Source organism: Primulina huaijiensis, chromosome 1 (genome assembly GCF_012295235.1).
Source record: "Primulina huaijiensis isolate GDHJ02 chromosome 1, ASM1229523v2, whole genome shotgun sequence".
Lineage (NCBI taxonomy): Eukaryota > Viridiplantae > Streptophyta > Magnoliopsida > Lamiales > Gesneriaceae > Primulina > Primulina huaijiensis.
This window is the reverse complement of record NC_133306.1, coordinates 19189731-19211464: the sequence shown is the minus strand read 5'-3', so window position 1 is coordinate 19211464 and position 21734 is coordinate 19189731. Positions and strand designations below refer to the sequence as shown.

At 33.9% G+C, this 21734-nt stretch overlaps 1 protein-coding gene across 1 annotated transcript; it reads right to left on the bottom strand.

Annotated features, from left to right (window-relative positions):
* Positions 1-10250: 10250 nt before the first annotated feature.
* On the bottom strand, positions 10251-14548 carry LOC140982590 (protein SUPPRESSOR OF MAX2 1A-like). The gene is made up of 3 exons (XM_073449161.1): positions 12821-14548; positions 12139-12445; positions 10251-12054 (listed from the first exon to the last, which is right to left on the bottom strand). Exons 1-3 carry the CDS (start codon positions 14086-14088, stop codon positions 10447-10449), a joined length of 3183 nt encoding a protein of 1060 aa, XP_073305262.1. The 5' UTR covers positions 14089-14548; the 3' UTR covers positions 10251-10446.
* Between the last annotated feature and the right edge of the window lie 7186 nt (positions 14549-21734).

Sequence of the window (21734 nt, the reverse complement as noted above, 5' to 3'; positions counted from 1 at the left end):
TTTTGACCAATTGTAGACAAAAAAATTGTGTTTATTTTCACATATATCGTCCAATGCGAGCGCCTGCACTACCATCTAAAATGGTAGCTAACAAAGTTTGAATTTACATTTGACTTTCAAATTTGAAGAATTTGCTATATATAGAGCTCATTTGCTAGATATCTCATCCAAGCCTTCTAATCCTCTCATGCTCGAGAGCAACTCAAGTGAGAAAAGAATTAAGTATTTTATACTCGGAATGAGATTTTGAAATATTGAGTGTTTTGTATACTTTTGTAATTGTCTCCCTATAATAAAGATTTGTATTAGTTTCGTGGACATAACTTATATTGAGTGAACCACGTAAATCTTTGTGTTCTTGTTGATTATTTTATTCCGCATTTTTTGTACTATATTATCATCATGATCGCAACATTTCGGTATATTACTCAATAACTAATTTGTCAAATCTTCAACATCAACTTTTTTTTTATAGATTTTTGGCTAAGTCTAGAGAAGCGATGGCTAGAGATGATGGATCGGGACAGGGAATCAACAAGTTCAACGGAGAAGATTTTTCGTTCTAGCGATTATAGATTAGAGATTATCAGTATAGCAAGAATTTGCATGAACCTCTATCAGAAAAGAAGTCGGAAATGATGGATGATGATGACCGGGAACTCCTTGACCGGCATGTGTTTAGGTGTAATAAGATTGACCTTAATGAAGAACGTGGAACATAATGCGACGGAGGCACAAACCACAGAAGAGATGATGTTTATTTTATCAAACATGTACGAGAAACCATCAGCAAACAATAAAGTACATCTCATGAAAAAATTATTCAACATGAAAATGGGAGAAGGTGATTCAGTGGCTAAACACATCAATGAATTCAACACGATTGTTTCTCAGCTAACATCAGTTGAATTGAATTTTGATGATGAGATTTGTGCACCTTTTTTTTTGGCGTCTTTACCAAATAATTGTGAACCAATGCGGGCAGCAATTAGCGATTCGGTTGGAAAAAGAAAACCACAATTCAATTATGTTAGAGATCAAATTCGTGTCGAAGAAGTTCGCATGAAGGATTCAGGTGAAGGGACATCATCAAGATCTGCTCTAAATCTCGAGAACAAAGTAAGATGCAGGAGTGCCAAAAGAAGCTCTAACATATTGCACGGTAGATCTAAGTCAAGAAATGAAAAATACAAAAATACTTACGGAAAGAATTTGAAGTGTTGGAGCTGTGGTGAAACTGATCACTTGAAAAAAACTGCAAATCAACAAAGAATAATGCAAATGTTGTTATTGAGGTGGTACATGATGCTCTATTACTATCTATGGAAAACCGGGATGATTATTGGGTTATGGACTCATGAGCTTCGTTTCATACTACTTGTAATCGTGATGTATTCGATAATTACAACGTTGGCGATTACATAAAATTTTCGTGGCCGATGGAAAACCTTTGGAAATAGTTGGTATGGATGACGTTCGGATGAAGACGTCAAATGGAACTGTCTTGAAAATTAACAAAGTTAGGCATGTACCGAATTAATACGTAATCTGATATCAGTGTGACAGTTCGATGATGAAAGTCATAATGTGACATTTGGTGATGGTTCATGGAAAGTGAACAAAAGAGCCATGATTGTTGCTCGAGAAAAAAAAATTGGGACACTTTATATGACCTCCAGTTGCAGAGACGCATTAACAACCGCGTATGTTAATTCAAGTAAAAACGGCCATGAACGGTTCTCTTTATTTGAATAAATTTTAATAAGTTTCTGATCCCTATGAGAACCTTGACAAACCTAAATAAAACACCTAAAACTAGGAGTGAACTAATATAATTAGGGTTTAGCATGGCTCAGACATATTTGAAAATAATCATATGTGGTTTGGATGAGCTTGGGAACTGGAAATTTAAGGCTCATTTCTGCCTGGTCTACATAAAAAGTATGAAATCCCTCGCGGAGAGGGGGGATGGTTGATGAACTCGGTCCGTCCTACAAGGGATGCGTACTTTATATCTGATGGGCAGGCCCGACCCCTCTCTGATAGCTGGTCCTAAGTCAAGATCTAAGTGGGAAGCCAAGACTTCATACCAGGGCCGACCCTCTTCTTTTAATCTAACCTCATCGTTTTTTAATTACACTACAAGAAAATCAACATACAACCACACTCAGAAGACAACGGTTTTATCAGAAACCGTTGTCTTTTTTCTTTTTAACAACGGTTTTCGTTAAAACCGTTGTCTTTCTGAATTTTTTTTGTCAAAAGACAACGGTTTTTAAAAAACCGTTGTCTTTATGGGTCAATGACAACGATTTTAGCAAACCGTTGTCTATGGGCTTGTTTTTTGGTTGCTAAAGACAACGGTTTTAACAAACACCGTTGTTGTATATGGATTACGACAACGGTTTTAAATCGTTGTCTATTAGCGTGTTTTTTTTACAAACAACAATGTTTCATTAAAACTGTTGCTTTATTTAGCGACGATTTTGATAAATCCGTCGCTACATTTCGCGACGGATGTACAAACCATCGCTAGTTTTAAATTAACGACTGTTTTGACTACAACCGTCGCTAAATTTAGCGACAGTTTAATTTTTGTCGCTATATTTAGCGACGGTTTCAAGTAAAACCGTCGCGTTTTTAACAATAGCGACGGTTTTATAAAACCGTCGCTAAATATAGAGATGGATTATCACAACCGTCGCTGAATTTAGCGACTGTTTTTAAATACCACTGTCGCTATTTTAAATGTACGACGGTTTATTGAAATAACCGTCGCTACTAGCGACGGTTTAACGAAAAAACCGTCGCAATTTGTCTATAAATATCAGTGTTTTTTAGTTCCATTTTCATTCACATCACAACACTTAAACTTTTTTCTCTCTTACAATATTTTAATTTCGATTTAGGATAAATATTTTTGTTTTGTTTTTTGATAAATTTTTTTGTGTTAAATAAGTTCACGAATAATGTTAGGATTGTGGAATTGTAATTTATTGTCATTTTTTTAGATTTGTTAAATTATTAAAAGTAATTTTTTTTATTTTACTGAAAACATTAACGACGGAAATTATGAATTAACCGTCGCTAATTAGCGACGGACTTTATGAATAAACGGTCGCTAACTTTAGCGACGATGTTATATAAACCGTCGCTTATTTTAGCGACGGTATATAAACCGTCGCTAAATAGCGACGGTTGTTGACATGATTTCCGTCGCCAATTGGCGACAGTTTATTTTATTTGCGACGGGTTTTCAATAACCGTCGCAAATGTTGCTAAAACAACGGTTAAAAACCGTTGTCTTTGAGCGTACCTTTTAACCACAGGGGCTTTAACAACAGTTTTAAAATGGATACGACAACGGTTTTTTTAACCGTTGTCTTATGTCATTTTTCTTGTAGTGTTACCTCAGTATTTTAGATTTTTCTGCTCGGGTTTCAGGAGAACATGGTTCTGGATATTCTTCTAAAGGTTTAGATGGTCCGGGCTTGGATATAGAGGGGTCATGCTGGGCTATGGAGGGTCCGGGCTCAGTTGTTTGAGATACATGATCATCTAAATAGTCTAATAATTCCTGAACATAGGATTCATCAGGGGAAGAGATCTCTACACCTAGACTCAATCGAAATGAACTTACTGAAAGGGAGTCAGATGGTAAGTGGTCGGGCGTACGAAATACTGGTCGAGGAAGCTCTCAAATTTCAACATGGTAATGGCTCGAAAAAATAAAGGAAGAAAATTTTTCTATTTATACTCGGGGGAGTTTCATATCAGCCGTCCAATCAATATGAAATCAAGGGTCCGAAATTTCTAGGGCGGATGTACACTCACCTCGAGAGCCGAGTTGTAAGAGGTTCTATGCCGCCCATTTATGTTTCATTTGGACCAACATTCGCACCATTCGGTATGAAACGTAGGATCAAATAAACACACCCCAAAAATGAAAAACACAAAGGAAGGGCTCGGAATTCTACCAGATTTTTTTAGTCTAACAGGGTCAGACCCCTTAACCTGTTTATTAAAGGTCCGAACTATTTATTAGAAGTCCGGGTCCACTCAGGTGGCCGAGAAGTGCGGCCTCTAACGCAGTTAGGGAATGTGAAAACATTCTCGTCGATAAATAAGAGGTCCATATATATATGATATTCGATCAAATATCATCGAGATAAAAGCAAGAGTACTAGCCGTCATCAAAAGTTCTAGCGCCATGGTTAAAGAGTCCTCTAATATGATGATTTCTATCTAAGGTATAATTCTACTCTAGCAACAATCTTACTCCTACAAGGTAACTAATTCCTAAAATTCAAGGTATTGACAACGATTTTACTCACTCATATTCTCTTGCTCACTTAACACTATATCTCACTTTAAGTTTACTTTCCGAGCTGAAGGGTCACACCGAAAAACTCTCTGTCGCTCTTAACACTTTTTTGTGTGTGCAGAACCCAAAGCAACGACTCGATCCACTCAGTTGCGAAGATTTGAACACCCGCTCTCTATGCCGAACCCGAGATAAAATCCTGGTACCATCACATATGATACAAATACTCAAATATTTGTAAATCAAATATTTCAATTGTTTGGATTCCAGAGCTGTATATGTTAACATCCATGTTTAAGTATCATATTTCAATCTACAATAATATAGAAATAAAAAAAGGATATCACTCATGCGCCCTTTTGAAGCCGCCCGATAGCAACATTTTTGTCACGTCTGTTGGCTTATTTTAGGTCGATGTTTCTTTCAAAACCGTGTCCAGATTCAAGGGAGACGCCCCTCTTTTGGAATATTAATTACGTGCATTGTGGGACTCCGATTTGTGGTTATTAAAGTCCACGGGGGCATTAAAGAGATGGGTTGTCTGTTAGCTAAAAGATATATCAAAAGATTTATCCTGTCGACTGGAAAAATAATTTTTTTTAATAAAAAAAAATTGATTTTATAATTTCTTGGTGTATCAGCATGGCCAAAAATAATTTTATTCTTCTTATTTTTTTTCCATAGAAAAATAATAGAATATTTAAGTGGTGCTTGTTGCCTGTGTCTGATATTTTACAAGTTTGACGACTTTTTAATTGATTTAAATAATTGGACCATACGTTCTAGAAAATTTAGAGGGACAAATTTTTATATTTTAGAAATTTGATTTTTCTTTATAAAATTTATAATTCGCTAATTATGTTAATCATTATAGACCTACATATATTTTTAACATTTAGCTAAGCTAAGCACGTGTGAATATGTGTGTTTTTATTTATTATTATGACGTGAAAGTTTCGAGAGATTTGATATTCACGTACTGTTTCCAATGAGATAGTCCAATTGTTTATTATGTATAAAAAAATTGAAATATTGTTTTCTAGCATGTAACGGAAGAAGTTTAAATTTTTAAACAATGTTTAGTTTTGACAATCAAAGTATTTGAGAATAGTATGATTCAAATAACAACTATATGGTGTTTAGAGTTATTTATTTTTATGTTCTAAACATTAGACATCAAAATATTCTGATTAACGGAGATTGTCTTTCTTTTAATTTCCAACTAACAATCAACTTGAAGTAACGTTGTTATTCAATTTTCCTAATCCGGTTCACGATTGAATTATGAATTCCATTCCTCTTCCAATTTACATCAAAAAAGTGAAAGAGATTTTTTTATTGAGACGAGTTCGCTGGAATTGGAAACTCCAGCAATAATGCGACGGTGCACTGTGGTGGAAAAGGTGCCGTGACTTGCTTGAGTCTTAATTAAAGTGGCCTAGAATTTGTTTTATTCTCCAATCAAATGGCCAAGAATTGGTTTTCAATTCTTTGCCTTAGACTTGCATTTAATTCATTGACAAAAGATTTTTTCCAATAATTGTTTTTTATTCTCCAATCAAATTGGCCGAGAAATTAATTTGTTAGGACAGAAGATACTTTGAGAGAAAAATTCTAACACCTTAAAATGATATACATTGTCATATTTATAATTTATGAATTAAATTAGAATTTTATTAGGACTCTAATTCTAACTTGGGAGATTTTTCACCTTGTCAAAAATCTACACCTGAGTTTTATTATCTAACTGAGACTCGTAACAGTTGTATTAGGATTATCTAATCTTATTAATTAAATAATTCATTGTTGAGTCATTTTCTCATATAGTATTTTCAGTTTTTGATAATACATGATATAATTAAATAACTATTGTTTAATTAATTAATTTTAAACCCTTCTATAATTTTTCGTGAGAATTTTACATAGTAGTCAAACTTCTTAATTAATATTTAATTATAATATTATAAATTTACTAATTAAATAATTGTGATTTTATTATAACTCGATCGACGATCAGACAACGTCGATGTAACGATGGTACAAATCTCATTATTATAATAAAACGTGAAAATTTCAAAAATCAAAATTTTTCACAAATTCATTTTTGACAGCTGTCTATTTTGGAACTCTTTTACTAAATTAGGCAGTTGATTTCTCCTCGCAAAATTAGCAGTGATTCTAACTTCCACAACTTCCAAATATGATCCTACTTATAAACTATTTTATTAGCTATCTGTTTGATCTCCATCAAATTACAATCATCAAATTCAATTTATTGAATTCGACTATCACAACATGAATACAAAATTCAATACTTGTGTGATTCTCAATGGTTCATGGATACAATTAGCCTTTTTTCACAACTTCATGTGATTTAGGACAACATTTGTCCTTATTCAGGCTTACCCTAATCAGCCTCATTCTTTAATCTTTCATCAACTTCTTGATAAAAAATGTCAGAAGTCAAGTCTGATTGCACCCATCGGATCATGGTAAGAACGTCTAGTATCATCGTCTCATTATGCCCTAGGTATCACTGATAGTGTCTATAAAAACCAGTGGGTTATGGTTAGTATACAATACGGTCCCTTCAATACATATATCTCGATCGAATCTGCAACCATCAGTATATCGAGAGTTGTAAATGAATTCGATAACTATGTGATGTATCTTTGTGTAAACATAGTGACATTGTATGCGCAACTAAGGAAACATATTTCCATAATGCACATGTTTTACTCTAGCTGATCAGAAATTTCTTAGAGTATTAACTCATCAGATCACATAAGATATTCACACCCATAGATGAGCGATAAATCCCTCACTACAATACATCGGCTCCTATGTATGTTAGGACACACTCAATCTCGCTACCTGATGACTCTTTTGGAGTCAGTAAACGAGTCAAAGTGCAGCGCTAGTACGTAAAACCTTCATGTTGAGGAGGGTTTTTCAATGCTTCATCTGAGCATCCATCTGTATGAACAGACATTTTCATGTCTTTACCACAGAACATCGTGTTTCAATAACAGATGTTAGTCTCTAGCTCAAGCGATCTTTATCTTTTTTTTTTTTTTTGCGACTGAATTGATTAAGAACAAATTTAAAATATACAATACTCATCATAATGAATTTCATAATTCACGTGACTTGTGGATGTCATGGTACTTATATTCAAGCGTTTTGTATACAGCTTGCATTCAAATTATACTGATTGGGCTTTTATATACAGCTTGCATTCATAAAGTATATGTCATAATTTTATTGAAATAATGATTGTTTTTGCATAAGAATTAATAAAATACAAACAACAAATTGGCTCGATAAAAACCTATTTAAAACGTAACTGATGCGAAATTGGAGATGGAGTCATGTTACAATTTCTATGTTTTAGAAATTAAAATTCGTAGAATATCCAAACAATTTTTTTAAAAATAATTAAGCAAAAAATAATCTACCAACTTAAACTGACTTTTTTGAGAAAATGCTTAAAAGATAAAATTATGTCGGTTAAATGTTTTTTGTTTTGTTTTGGAGTATAATTCTTTTCTTTTTTTAACAAAGAATAAATCTTATTTGAATTTATTTTATATGAACAAATTTCACTGATCTAAAAAATAAGTACTCTTTGATAAGGAAAAAAATACTTATTTCTCGACCTCAACCATTCATTGGGAGATTAAAAATTAAAATGCATTTTATGCCTAATTAAAATCCTAAAACACACATGTTTTTATAATACAATATAAAATTTATTTCTTAAATGTCCAAGTTAAGTGTACATAAATAATATGCAACTGTTACTTTAAAAAATAAAAATAAAAATGTTGACTTTGACCATATCAAGAATAAAAACCATAATAGTAATCACCAATCACAATTAATAATTCTAACAATATTTCATGCTTAGTATGACTTGTAATTGGACATCATAAAATTGTGATGCTTTTTATTATCATCTCAACTTCATACATATTACCAACACGTGTACGAGTATATGTGAAAGAGAATCAATTATGAAAAACTTAGAATCGTGGTTGATTTGGCAACTACGTTTGTTCTGATTAGATTTATTGTGACACGATATTATAGATTTTTTACTGTGAGACGGATTAATAATGTTTATATTTAGAATAAAAAGTAATACTTTGACATAATAAGTAATATTTTTTCATGAGTGACTCAAATAGAATATTTGTATCACAAAATTGACATATAACACTATATCATATGAGTTTTTGTGTTTATTTTGAATGTGTATAAATTATTATCATACTAAGGATTAATCGAATGAAACTTGGCCAATATAAAAAAAATTTAAAATAAAAATATAAAAAATAATTTTGTGGCACATAAATGTATTTTTTTTATTTTAATCAGAAATCTGGTCGTTATTATGCCATAATTGTCGGGCTTTTCATGTGATTGCATTTGCAAAACGTGACACGTAGCCATTCAAAAACGTGTCACGTGGGCCCACATTTCCAGCCGAATAATCAAAGCCAAAAGTTTAAATTTGACTACGTCTAATGAAAAGTCTGCCGGCACAAACTCAAAAGCCATGAAAGACTATTTCCAAAAAAAAAACTAATAGCTGAAATGGCATTTTTGCCCTCAATGACAAAAATGATGATGATGTTGGGGCAAATTTGTCTAAATTGGATTGGGGTGTCAAAATCAAATACGATCTATCAAACCGATACGGTTCAATTCGAAAAAAATTAAGTTTGGGTTTGGGGTTTCGGGTTCGGGTCAGATCAAGTTGGATCCGATAGCTGACCGGAAAAAATGATCGAGTTGTGTTCGGTTCGGCTTGACCCGAAAATTTTAAAATTTTTTTTAAAAATAATTAATAAATATTTCTTATATTTTAATATATTGTATGTCTGAAAAATATTTATTGTATATTTATATAATAAATTTTCATAATTTAATATTTATTTTGAACATATTTTATTTTTTAAATAATGGTTTATTTGATTTAGTAAATATACTTTATTTTTCTACAATTAGACTTCAAATTTAAATTGAATATATGATGGAGATTTTGTTATTATTTTTTAAAATTAAAATATTCTTTTTTTAATTTTATTTAATTTTCTTTAAAAAAATTTAAAAAATTCAAAATCGGGTTGATTCGGGTTCGAGTTGAGAGTTTTCGGGTTGGCTCGGGTTGGGTTCGGTTGAGCAATTTTTTAATAGTACTGTTGTTCAACCCGACCCAACTAACTCGAATTGACACCCCTAAAATTGGACATTTCTAGACTATCCATATGATCGACGTGATAAAATATAAAATCTTCTAAGCCTAAAGAATTATTAATTTATAAAATAAATTGACAATAATATATCATATTACATTCATAATAGACAAAAATTATATAAAGTAGGATTTTGTCAATCTTATATATGCAAACAATGTTGCACCAGACAAGATCATGATATATGGCATTTTTTTACACATGCCATGATCTTGTTCAGCTTCTCGAATAGGATCATGACATGTCTAAAAAAAATCATATATATCGATCTTGATCAATACAGACAGATCCAACACAAATAACATCGAACAAACTGTAACATAAAATTGATGATTAGTTGTGTCTCAATTCATAAGTTTTTATAACTTTTTAAAATATTTCAAACAAAATCACATGTGGTTTTTGAAAGGAAAAAAAAAACTTTTATTACCATACTTATTTCTTGGTTTGGTTAATTTTATACACCCACGGGTGTCTTTCTTTATACGGTAGAATACAGTAAATGCCCTACATTTTTTAATTCAACTTGAAGAAATCATACTTTCCAATTTTTTTTACGACGCAAACATTGGATTCAATACACAATAATTCGACGAGGAGAGTAGCTAAGAATTATTACAAGATCAAAAAAGAAAAATTAGGGAAAAATAATAAATAATAAATGATAAAAGAAGGAAAAACTCAAGGGTCGTTGGACTTTCAAATTTCACTCTAAAAAGGTCGTTTTTTCCCCATATCTTTACTCTTTAGTTGTAACATTTCTTCCTATAATCCTACCCAATAGTTTCCATATTTACAACTGTGTCTAAAAGAAATCATAAATATGATTTGTACCCCCAAAAAGTTTCAACTTCATACTGCTTATACTATGATGATACTAGGCAGCCAATCTCCATTAGTCTTGCTCTTGCCTTGGTCAATCGAATCCGACTCGATCACCAGACGAGCAACCAAGCTACTCATGTCGCCGAATGGGAGACGTGCCTTCAGTTGATCGAAGCTCGGTGCCAAAACATTTTCAATCCATTTTTCGAGACTTGTCCGGTCATGCCATAGCCCACCTAATATCTTTTCCACAACATCATCTTCGACTTCTAAAGACAATTTGTCATCAACAGTCATGGCAAATTTAATGGACATTGTTTTCTTGATCTCCTGAGTGACAAAAGTTGACTCAACTGGCTTGAATAATATGGTATCATCAACAATATTGACTAGTTCCTGAGGCACGGATGAAATAGAGAATGGCCGGTTTGCGAGGCCACGATCGTCCTCCTGGTGTATCGTGAGATCGCTCGAATTGTTAGATCCATCTGTTCTATAATCATCATGATCATTGGATGCCGCAAGATTTAGGTCGAGAGAGAGGCCAGATCCCATTTCTTTCCTCGATTTCACCGATCCATGTTCTTCGTGCAACCAATTTGCTCGTCTTTTCGAACTTTTATCTCTTAAAACCAGTCCCAACTGCCAGTTTCCACTTGCTGTGGAGGCAAGCTTCGTTTCATCTACAAAATGTCCATTTCTCAACAATTCGGGATCAGGTGTCGACCAATCTCCCGTAAGAACAAATATGGCATTTCCAAGACTGACTTCACGACCATGAGAATCAATGAGCCTGCCTCTCTCGATCGCACGTTTTATGCTCCCACGAACCAACATATCTGCTTCATCGATATCCTCGAGCAAAATCACCGAAACAGGATCCCTTCTAATGGCCTCTGTAATGCGATCAATCGCTGTTCTCCCGCGGAATTTCATATCCAAATCTCCATCGTTCCTTCTCGTGCCCAGACATATTGATATTGGATTGGCACCACATATCTGGTCAGCCAAAACAGAAGCCATCTTGTTCTTACCAACTCGGTCCGGTCCTGTGAATAATAACCAAATATCACCCCTCGATCCACCACCCCGACGCTTTCCATTGCCTAATCTGCAACGTGTAATTGCTGAAGCAATAGACGAGGCTGCTTCTGCTTGCCACCATGCTCTCTCCATTAGGCCCTTTAGGAGTTTTTTGTATGTATCAGCGTCCAATTTATCGGCGAACTTATCGAACAACTTAGTATGCGGTTCAGAAGAGATGCAACTGAGAAAATCTTTTGCCTCATTTTCAGGAGCTTCTTCGAGTTCACTATCAGTTTTTTTTCTTCCAAGAACAAGCTCTGTCTGCACTGGACTTCCTGGACGGCTATTCTCACGTTCTGCAAGTTGTTGGATCGCTACCGGAGTTGTGTTGAGCTGAAAAGTTTCCCCGATGGGTTTCATAGTCTGCAATTTCGGCTGGAATGATGGACGTGAGAGCAAGTTCGGATTCAAGAAACTCGTCATTGAGAGAGTAGGCATAGCAAGTTTTTCTGAACGTTTATTCTGATGAAAGTTTGGATGAAGATTCAAGCAAGCATCCTTCCATTTCTTCTGAAGTTCTTGAGTCTTATGCTTTGAATGCGACCCTTGTCCCTTCCCCTGTAAACCAAAAAAGTAACATAAGCACCCTTTGATTAAATTCATCTCTTTCCCCAACTTTTAAAATTCAAAACGGAAACATACCAGTGACTGATCAGTTGTTTTAGCATCACTACTATCAAGTTCAACGTTTCGCAGCCATTGTGGCAAAGATGTCTTTGTGGCGTCTTGCTTAGCCTCGGAAAATGATTTCTTGATCGCAGCAAGTTTAGCCAGCTCTTTTTCGTAATTTTCGGAACATAGAGAACAAAAGGCAGTTTGTGGAGTAGTATCTAAGTTCTCAGATACACGCCTTGTTAAAGCAGGCAGTGGAGTTGGAGTTGGAGTTGGAGTTGCCTTCAAAGGATTCAAAGACTCAATCGGATTGCATGAAATCGTCTCGGTTCCAAGTCTATAACACGTATAAAAATAAGATCATCATAAAAAGCAAAACAATTTAAAATGTCCCACGAAACTAGCAAAGTGAATAATTTGATAATGATTCTCATCCTTTCAAATTCAAATAATTAATGCATAAAAGTTTTTAAGAACCCCAATTTAGTTACCAAGAATTCTCTTTTAGCGCATCAAGAAGATTGCAGTCACATGAACTACAATCAAACAACAAATTCATACCCAAGTTTCAACCCTATCAAACCGTCGTATCAATACACACAAACCAAAAATTCAATCCTCATATATAATAAGTAATTCAATAATCAGAGCATAAAGTCTATCTAACTGTGTCCCAGAACCATAATCCAATCAATTTAGTGGGAAAATATACCTGGGAAACATTCCAGGAAGAGGCGATTTCGAAGCAATCGGCACTGCTTGCAGATCCAAATCATTTTCCATGGTAGAATGATAAACCTGACACCTCAAATAAGTCTCACATGTTGCAGTTCCAATCAACCAAAGCCTATTATCCTTACTTCCACCTTCAAATCGGGTCAATAAGTTCGCCATTTCGGCTATGGCAGCCCTTCCAATTTCAGATATCATTTGCTGTTGCTGCGACAAACCAGAACTCGCAGGCTGCTCCACAAGCCATTTCAAATTACCCAAGTCAAGAATCACCCCTCCAGCCCCAATCTTGCTATCAATCACGCCTCCTAATTCTTTAATCTTCACTGGTATCTGATTCTTATCAGATAAAAAATCTTTGTCCATAGAGATTATCTGAGCATTTTTCAGAATCTCATCATTTCCCAGTTCTTGATTTTCTATCTTTCTCAATAATTCCTTCACGACGGATTCAAGTTCAGTATCGCCCACCAAAACCGGGTTCTTTTTCTTGGTTCTTGCCATTATTTCCAAAACCCTTTTCACTTCTTCACCCTTCTGAGTCGATGCCTGCGCTGCACCGCCCTGCTGCAGCCGCGGGTTCAAGTACAAGTTCCGATTCGGCACAGCGGAAATATGTCCCACCGGAGATGATAATAGACCTGGATTAGAAGGGATTCTCGGTACAATTCCAGCAAAGTTAGCTCCAAAATTTACATTACTAGCATTAATTTGATGCTGACGATTAGATCGCGTGGTGGAGCTATTCATCGATTGTTCTATGGTGGATTTTACAGCTGGGCTTGAAAAGCTTGCCTCCCTCATCACACGGCTGACACTGGGATCATCGAGTATGGATATAATCAGCTGCTCCAGCTCCACTTTCACGGCGAGAAGCGGCTGCTGCTGCTGCTCGGGGCAGCCGCGCCTTTGATTGGCTTGAGCCCTCTTGAGCGCCGCCATGAGGGCGTTCGATATCGGCGGTTCCGTCGCTTGAGCCGACACGTTTTGGGCGGTGGGGAGTCGTTCGAGAGCCACGCTGAAGCAGAGCTCCAACGCGCGGCACTGAAGAGGGTGGCTTGAATTGGGGTGAGAACGGATGCATGCCTGCCGCAAGAAACCCGTCGGGGAAGCCAACAAGGTGGCCGCCACGTGCAGCGGCGTCGTCTGACCGTGGTTCCTGCGGGCGGCTTCCGCTATCGATAGGTTGAGAACGTTTGCTGCATCTGATGTAAGGGTCTGTTGAATTGTGCTTAAAGCAGCTCTCATATTATTCTCCCTAATCAGAATCAACGATTGAAGATGAATCTAAACACAGATCTTCCCAACCCGGAATCTTGAAAATCCAAACTTGAACCGACTTTCAACCGACAAGAGACAAACCCATCAAAATCCAAAGGCAAGAAACAAACTTTACAGAAACTGAAAATGGAAACCCAAAGAGTGAATCTTGGTCTACAGGACGATGAATTGGTTGGTTTTGGTTTATTTCAAGAATCTCGCAAACCTTTTTGTAATTAAAATATATAGCAGACACAGACACACATATATTTTGTACAATTTGGTTCTCTCTGAGTTTAATGTGTTCGCTTTTAAATGTGTGAGACCAAAAAGCTGTGTAAGAAATTCAACGCGAAAAGGAAAGACGAGAGACTCCTTCACACAACCATTTCCCCCTCTCTCATTCCTCTCTCTGAAACGAGATAGATGATAACATTAGATCATTAATTTTTTTTATGAAATTATAAATTACACCACCGTCGTCTCTTTGTAATTCAATGCACCAGTAGGAAAAAAAAAATCCACGTTAAAAATACCAATTTAAAAAGAAAAGGGGGTGACATCATCTCTCTTTTTTGTCTTCTGAAAAAAGATAAGAATTCAATTGCAATATTTTATTCTATTTTTGCGGATGTAATGTTTCATTTGTCAATAAAAAACATTTATCGTAAAAGGTAATACCATCAAACATTTTATAGAAGTTTTTGTGTAACCCACAGCACTTGAAATGAAGATTCAAGGAATCATTTCTTTACCTCACAAACTGATTTTGGTCGAAAATAACTAGTTTTTATTAAAGTAATATCGACTCAAACTAGAATGTAATAATAAATGTGACTGGTAATATTTGAAGTAAAGGGTTGAATAGAAAGCATGAAGAAGAAGTGGGAATTTTTAGGGAAAAGGGGACATAGAAGTACTTTTCAGCTGCAATAATTTCTGGGAAAATAATATATATGTTTTCTTGGCAAAGTGATCTTTCCCTACTTTTCTGTGTAATTAGGGAAAAGTTGTTGTTTATCGGATAATTAAATGGTGCATGATGTTATGCTCTTGCATCAACAGAAGAATAATATTATATTTAATTATGAAGTGGAAAGAAAGATAAATGAACCTTTTTGGATGAGATTCATGAGTAGTAAAGATTACTTTTATTCAACTCCTTTATACTCTCTCCCTTTCTCCATTGTGTTCATCCATTACCATAAATTGACCACTTTGTTTTTGGTTTTTTTTTTTATTTATTTAAAAAAAGTGTCTTTAATTTTTAAAATTAAATCCGACATTTCTTTAGATAAAAATAAAGTCATCCATTTGAAAAGTATTTGTATAAACTTTCTTCTCTTAGATGACAAAAAAGAAATTTAGATTTGGAAATTACAATATAATACTAGCCCGAAAAATCGATTTATCATGCTTTTATTATGTTAAATATAATAATTAATTTTTTTAATATTTGAAAAATATATAAATAATAATTCATTAATTAATATTTTTTTCCCAATTAGTTGTTGAGGAAAGGGGGGTAGTTGAATAATTAATCACTTAAGTTTGCCTTTAAACCAAAACCAATTTTCAACTTTTCACACGCAACTTACTGCAAAAAGGTGTGGCACGGCTATTACCTTTTCTTACTAACTCTTCCTCTCTAACTTTTCCATCACTTTCTTTGTCTACTTTTCAATTATTCCACGTTAAAAAGGAGGAGTTAATTCAAAGTAACGACTGTCACATTTTTATTCATATATATATATATATATATATATTATGTATATATACTAGAGGATATGATTTTTCGTTTTTTTGAAAAACATATAATTATATATGGTGTACATATTTAGGACTTACCGAAAGAAATACAAACCCATTGGTACGTGACAATTAGATTCGAGTTTAGTCATCAACAAGTTTTTATGATAACATTATGTCCGCTATTCCATCTCCGTTATCTATTGAACCTGTTTTGAATAACTCTCTTTTTGCCAGATTTTCGCCGTTATAATAAAAAAAAACTAATTTTTCAAGAATTTTAAACCATACTTCTGAAAAACTTGAATTTTCTTCTAGCCCAAACACTAACTCTTTGATATATCTCGTCTGAAATAGCAGTCATGCATAACATAAATTCAAAGAGTAATTATTTTACAGTGTGATTTAAATTCAAAGTTATAATTATTTACTTGTTTAAATTGATTTGACAACAAGTTAATGAAACAATTATAACAAAGAAGTTATTTGAAGAACACATTTTCTTATGCCACTGTCTTTTGTCCTAGTGTATGGCACCAGCGTGCTAACAAAGGGTTGACATATTTGGTCACTGAGATCTCAAATTATAATTTTTTTCGTTAATTAAAAAAATAATCATTTTCTTACAACAAGCGCGATTACATAGAGAATTACTAATTAATTTTATACTGAAATTATATTAAAACAAAAATAATAATAATTGAATAGGAGTGGAATACTTTGAATAGTAAGGTAATTAGTTTGAGACTTTGAAGTCCTATGAAGCAAGAAACAAAAGGGCGGTTTATCTTTTGCAAATTTAAAAAAGAATTGCACCAAAATTATGCAAAATGGTTAGCTTTATGAAATTCTCATCGCGAATGCTACAACTCCACGCGTCCATTGTTGGAGAAATTTGTGTCCTCAGAAAGAGGAACCATATGTGTGTACGTAAAAAGGAAAAAAAAGCCTAATATATTGGCTCACTAAATAAAAAAATAATTGTTCTCGTCAAATATATAATTATATATTTTGAATCCATTCACAATACAAACAATTTGATCACTAAATATATGTCTTGCACCACTTGTTACATCAAATAAAATATATTTAAATAAATAATGAAGATGCAAATACACAATGAACGATAATATTTTATTTTTTTAATAGAAGGTTATACCTCATATTCAAGCCCGACAAGTGTGTCTACGACCGTAATAGGCTTTTATAGCACGTACTTTATATCTAATCTTACTCTACAAAAATGGGTAACCGAAATAGTCATAAGAGTCCACGTAAATCACTTATAAATAATTTTTAACTCACATAGAAAGAGGTACACTACAATCACATTTCTTTCAGAACACGATGTCCTTGTTATTATCTAATCCATCGACCCACCAATTTTGCAAATCTAGAGGTGGTTTCTACATGTTCAAAAGTAAGTAAATATGCTGCAACAATACTTTGATTACCAAAATTTTTCTAAAATACATTTATTCATATTGTTCATAAAAACATTGACCATGATTAAAAATCATAAATTTCACACACACTATAAATCTTACAATCCACATATCGGAAATATATAAAATCCCTAGAACAAAAGAGATTCAAGATACATCGTAATGTCGAAATGACAAGATTACTAGACCATACACAATCGCAACAATTTGAAAAATAAACACTTCCAATTAAGAACTCGATCAAACTTATGGAGTCTATGGAGCAAGAAACAAAAACGTAGCTTTCGAAAGCAAAAACCATGTGGCTTACTANAGGGTATCACTTACTAAGCTTTTCAAATTGTAAATGCAAAGTGGCCCCATTTTATTTTTCCAAGCCTTTAGAATTGTACCAAAACGATGTAAAATGGTCGAACTTTTTGGGATTCTTAACTTTTAATTCTCTTCCCACTACTTTTTTCGCCAAGTCTTCACAGACAAAAGATCATCGGCCGGCCTATAATTCTTCTCCTTTTCGCCTTTCTGGAACGCACGCTTTCACTTGCCATGACGCGTTTTTCGAGAGCTTATGTGAGAGGGAAGGATCTTTTTTCTGGTTAAATAGTTTGAAAATTTACTGCAGAACAGATGCAATTAAATTAAATAATGACGTATTTTTTAATCAGAAAATTGTCCTTATTAGCTTTTTAAATTAAACACAAGAGAGTATATTGAAGGGTATATATTTAAAATAATTAGATATATGAATAATAGAACCTTTATAAAATTATCATTAATAAAATTAAAATTATTATATATTAAATTAAATTTAATAAGATTAAAAATGCAAATAATTTAAAAAATATATAAACTTTCATGTTAATATTTTGACAAAATTAACTAATATCAATTTATAACTAATTTAGTTTCAAAATATTATTTTTATTAACTTTGAAATAAGTTTAAGTAAAATAAATCGTTTGCAACTTGACGTACATAAAAAATCAATGTACTTCTATTTAGCATTTATCACACTTGGATAATTGTTAACATGATTTCTTTATCGTTGAATAGACATTTTTTTATATTTTATGTAGTCCAAACGGACTTTATTCAACAGTGTGACTGATTAGGAATTAAAAGTATGGATTACTTTGTTTTGGAACCAATTATATATTAATTCAACAAATAGTGCATTACACTTATAAAATGAGTAGGTCTCTAATACAACGCTCTCACATATTGTTAGAATCAGGTGATTGTCTATAAAGAGGGATTGGACAAATTAATCACACTACTTTGTCATAAATTCGATCGGGTTAACAAATTGAATTTTATAATTTTCACTAAGTCAATGTCAGGTATCTAATAAGATAATTTATTTGCGGAATGGAGCTAGGCTGACAGATTGAACACTCCAAAATGAATAAGTAAGAAAAACAGTTGAATTATCAAGAACAGACTGACTGAAATACAAATAACGCGAATATGTTTCTGGATGTTCGGAGATTTGAATAAATCCTACGTCACTCTTTCTTCCTTGTGAAAAGGATGTTCACTAGAAGATTTTGGCAATTACAACTTTTGTAACAACTTGATTCATTCATGCTTTCTTACTGTCTAAATGAAACTCCTAGTTTAGATCACTCACTAAAAAAATTGAACAATAGACTGACTGTAAGCTTACAAGTATTTTAGAAAGAAAATGTTAAACACAAGTTGATCCTTAATGATCTGATGTAACACTTAAGCATGTGCTAATAAGTCTTTAGATCAATTGGGCTCTTGAAGGTTCTTGAAAGCATGAATATTTTTGTTTTTTATACAATAATTTCCGAGTGATAGTGAGAGCTTGACTAACTTACAAGCTTTTCTATTTGTAGATTTGGATCCAATGGTCAGTAAAATCAAATATTATATTGCTTCCAAATATGATATCCATTAATCCCATTTTTTACGTCACTGTCCTTTCTGAAATATCATACATTGTAGTTGGTGCTCGTATATTTTTGACAATTTAGAGAAACTATTTGTACGGAAGACTTTATCCAATAATTCAGCTTTGTAACTCTAAGTAGTCTAACTGATTCTTCAGACAATGTTGCTTTATCTTAATTACATTTTATTCTAGTTGATATTCAGATGTCAGTTTGGTAAACTTAGGTATCAGTTGAGCTTTAAACAAACATCTCAGTTGAGCCATGTTCAGTTTAGCTCATGTTCTTAAATCACCAAAACTTAATTGATCAAAAAATTTCTCCATTTTTGGTGTTTGAAAAAACAAGAGTTTAAAAGATTCGAATATACAACAATTTTAGATAAACTGAAGGGCTAGCACTATCTTCTATAAAAATCTCTATGACTGCTTGAGTGTTTGCTTGAATCAGTTGATCAAATTGTTCTTTGGTATGTTCTTTCTTCTAACTGACTTGACCTCTTTGACTGACTTCCCATTTTTGTCAACACTAGGGGTCTTCAAAATTTCAAGAACTGAACTCAGTTGAGTAGACACTGTATCAATGTTTGAGAAGATATCTTCATGAACTTTGTCTACCTTAACTGCTAGCTCATGATTGGAAGAAGTAATTTGTCCAGAGAGAGTTTGAGCTGTAAGAACTCGATCCTTTTTCAATTTGTTCAAAGAGCTAATATTACTAATAACTTCCTTGGACATGTGTGCTACTTATGTTTGAAGTTTGTCTCAAAAATTATCTACAGAATTTTTAGAGTTGACATGACTTCTCCAAAGAGTGGTGAGACTAGAGGTGATGGAAGCCAGACTTACAGTGATACTATCCAAAGAATTTTTCTCAAGAGTGTTTAGTTCTGGAGATAGTGCAAAATTTGAAAAATCCTTGATTGAAGAATGTTTAGATACGACCAAGGAGGGATTTGGATTTAAACTGGATGAGGATTCATGTTCAATCATTAGAATCGATCGATCTCAAAAAAACTTGTTCATTTTGCACAACAGGCTGAATAACCACATCTTCAATTTCTTTCTGATTCGGCAACTCTCGAAAAATTTTAGTTATTACTATGTACGCTTCACTCAGAAATTCTGCTAATTTGCTAACTGGTTCAGCAATAGTCACGTCTTCAACTCCTTCTATTTGATCATCCTCTTACTATGATTTTGTAATAGAATGAACAACTTCAACAATAGTAGCAAGAAAATCTTCCTGATTAGAAGAGAAGAAATCTGATGAGGCTGACTGGATGAGGATTCACCATCCTGAATTGTGCCTTTAGTCAGGTTGACATGGGTCGTATCAGTTTCAGTGACTTTCTCAGATTTTTCTTTGTTTTTGGTATCGATTGGTGCGAAAACTGATGATCAACCTCCCAAACTTTGGCTTGAATTTGCAGAGTGATTAGATCCATGTCCAGTTTATTAAGCACAACTATATCATCAAAAGCAATTGGGCTTGTTGGATCATAGTTGACTCTGAGCTCTGCACAGATGACAGGGAGCTTTTTAATTTACAAGAGATCCATCAGATAGTCTGTGCGTTGAAGTGCGTGTACAATTATCACAATTTTGACTTGCTTTAGGACTGCCTTTTCAAGAGAGATGAACTTATTCAGAGTGGTCTTGTTCTTCAGCTTCTTGGCGAAGGTGACTGTCCTAATCTCAACCCATTAATCAAAGAACTCAATCTTTTCATTGGCATACTCATTGACTTCATCCATTTGTAAATATATTTGAGTCTAAAATGCAGATGTGGAATCAGGTTTGGAAGAATCTGATTAAGAAGAGGATCAAGACTGCACAAGATCACCATGATAGTTATGCACACACCAAGCGATGACCGCTATAATTTCAAACAGGTGAGAAAGTATTCCTGAAAGTTTTGCCTTTTAGAAGGGTCATGAGATTCAGACTTAAGGTAAGCTGACTCCGAGATTCATTGGGCAATTTGAAATTCTTGAAACTGTTGGGAATTCGGCTTACAGACTAGCATTACTGCCATATCCATCCAGTATTCACAATGTATTTCACGTTTCATTATTGAGATGATACATCGCAGACAAGTCACATGTTATGCATTTAGAAAAAGTGTAACCCGTAGATAAACTAACCTATCTGGAGCAACCGATCAAGATTCTGGATAGAAAGGAAAAGAAACTCAGAAACAAGAGCATTCCTCTAGTCCTGGCGCAGTGGCATCGTAGAGGGACAAAAGATTCCACCTGAGAATTAGAGAGTTGTATGGGTTCAAACTATCAAAATTTGTTTGGGAAGTAATTTTCAGTTGTCAACTATTTCCAGTTGTAATAAGTTTTTCCTGGTGGATTTCAAGGAATAAATCTTTTGGGGGGAGAGGGGGATATGATGACCTAACTCCTTAAAAAAACTAACATGTTCGGAAAAGACTGAAGGAAAATTAGGTACCATATGTCAGTTCGGAGCTTCCGAGCCCAGAATCGGACCTTTCGAACCAATGCAACCAACAAAGG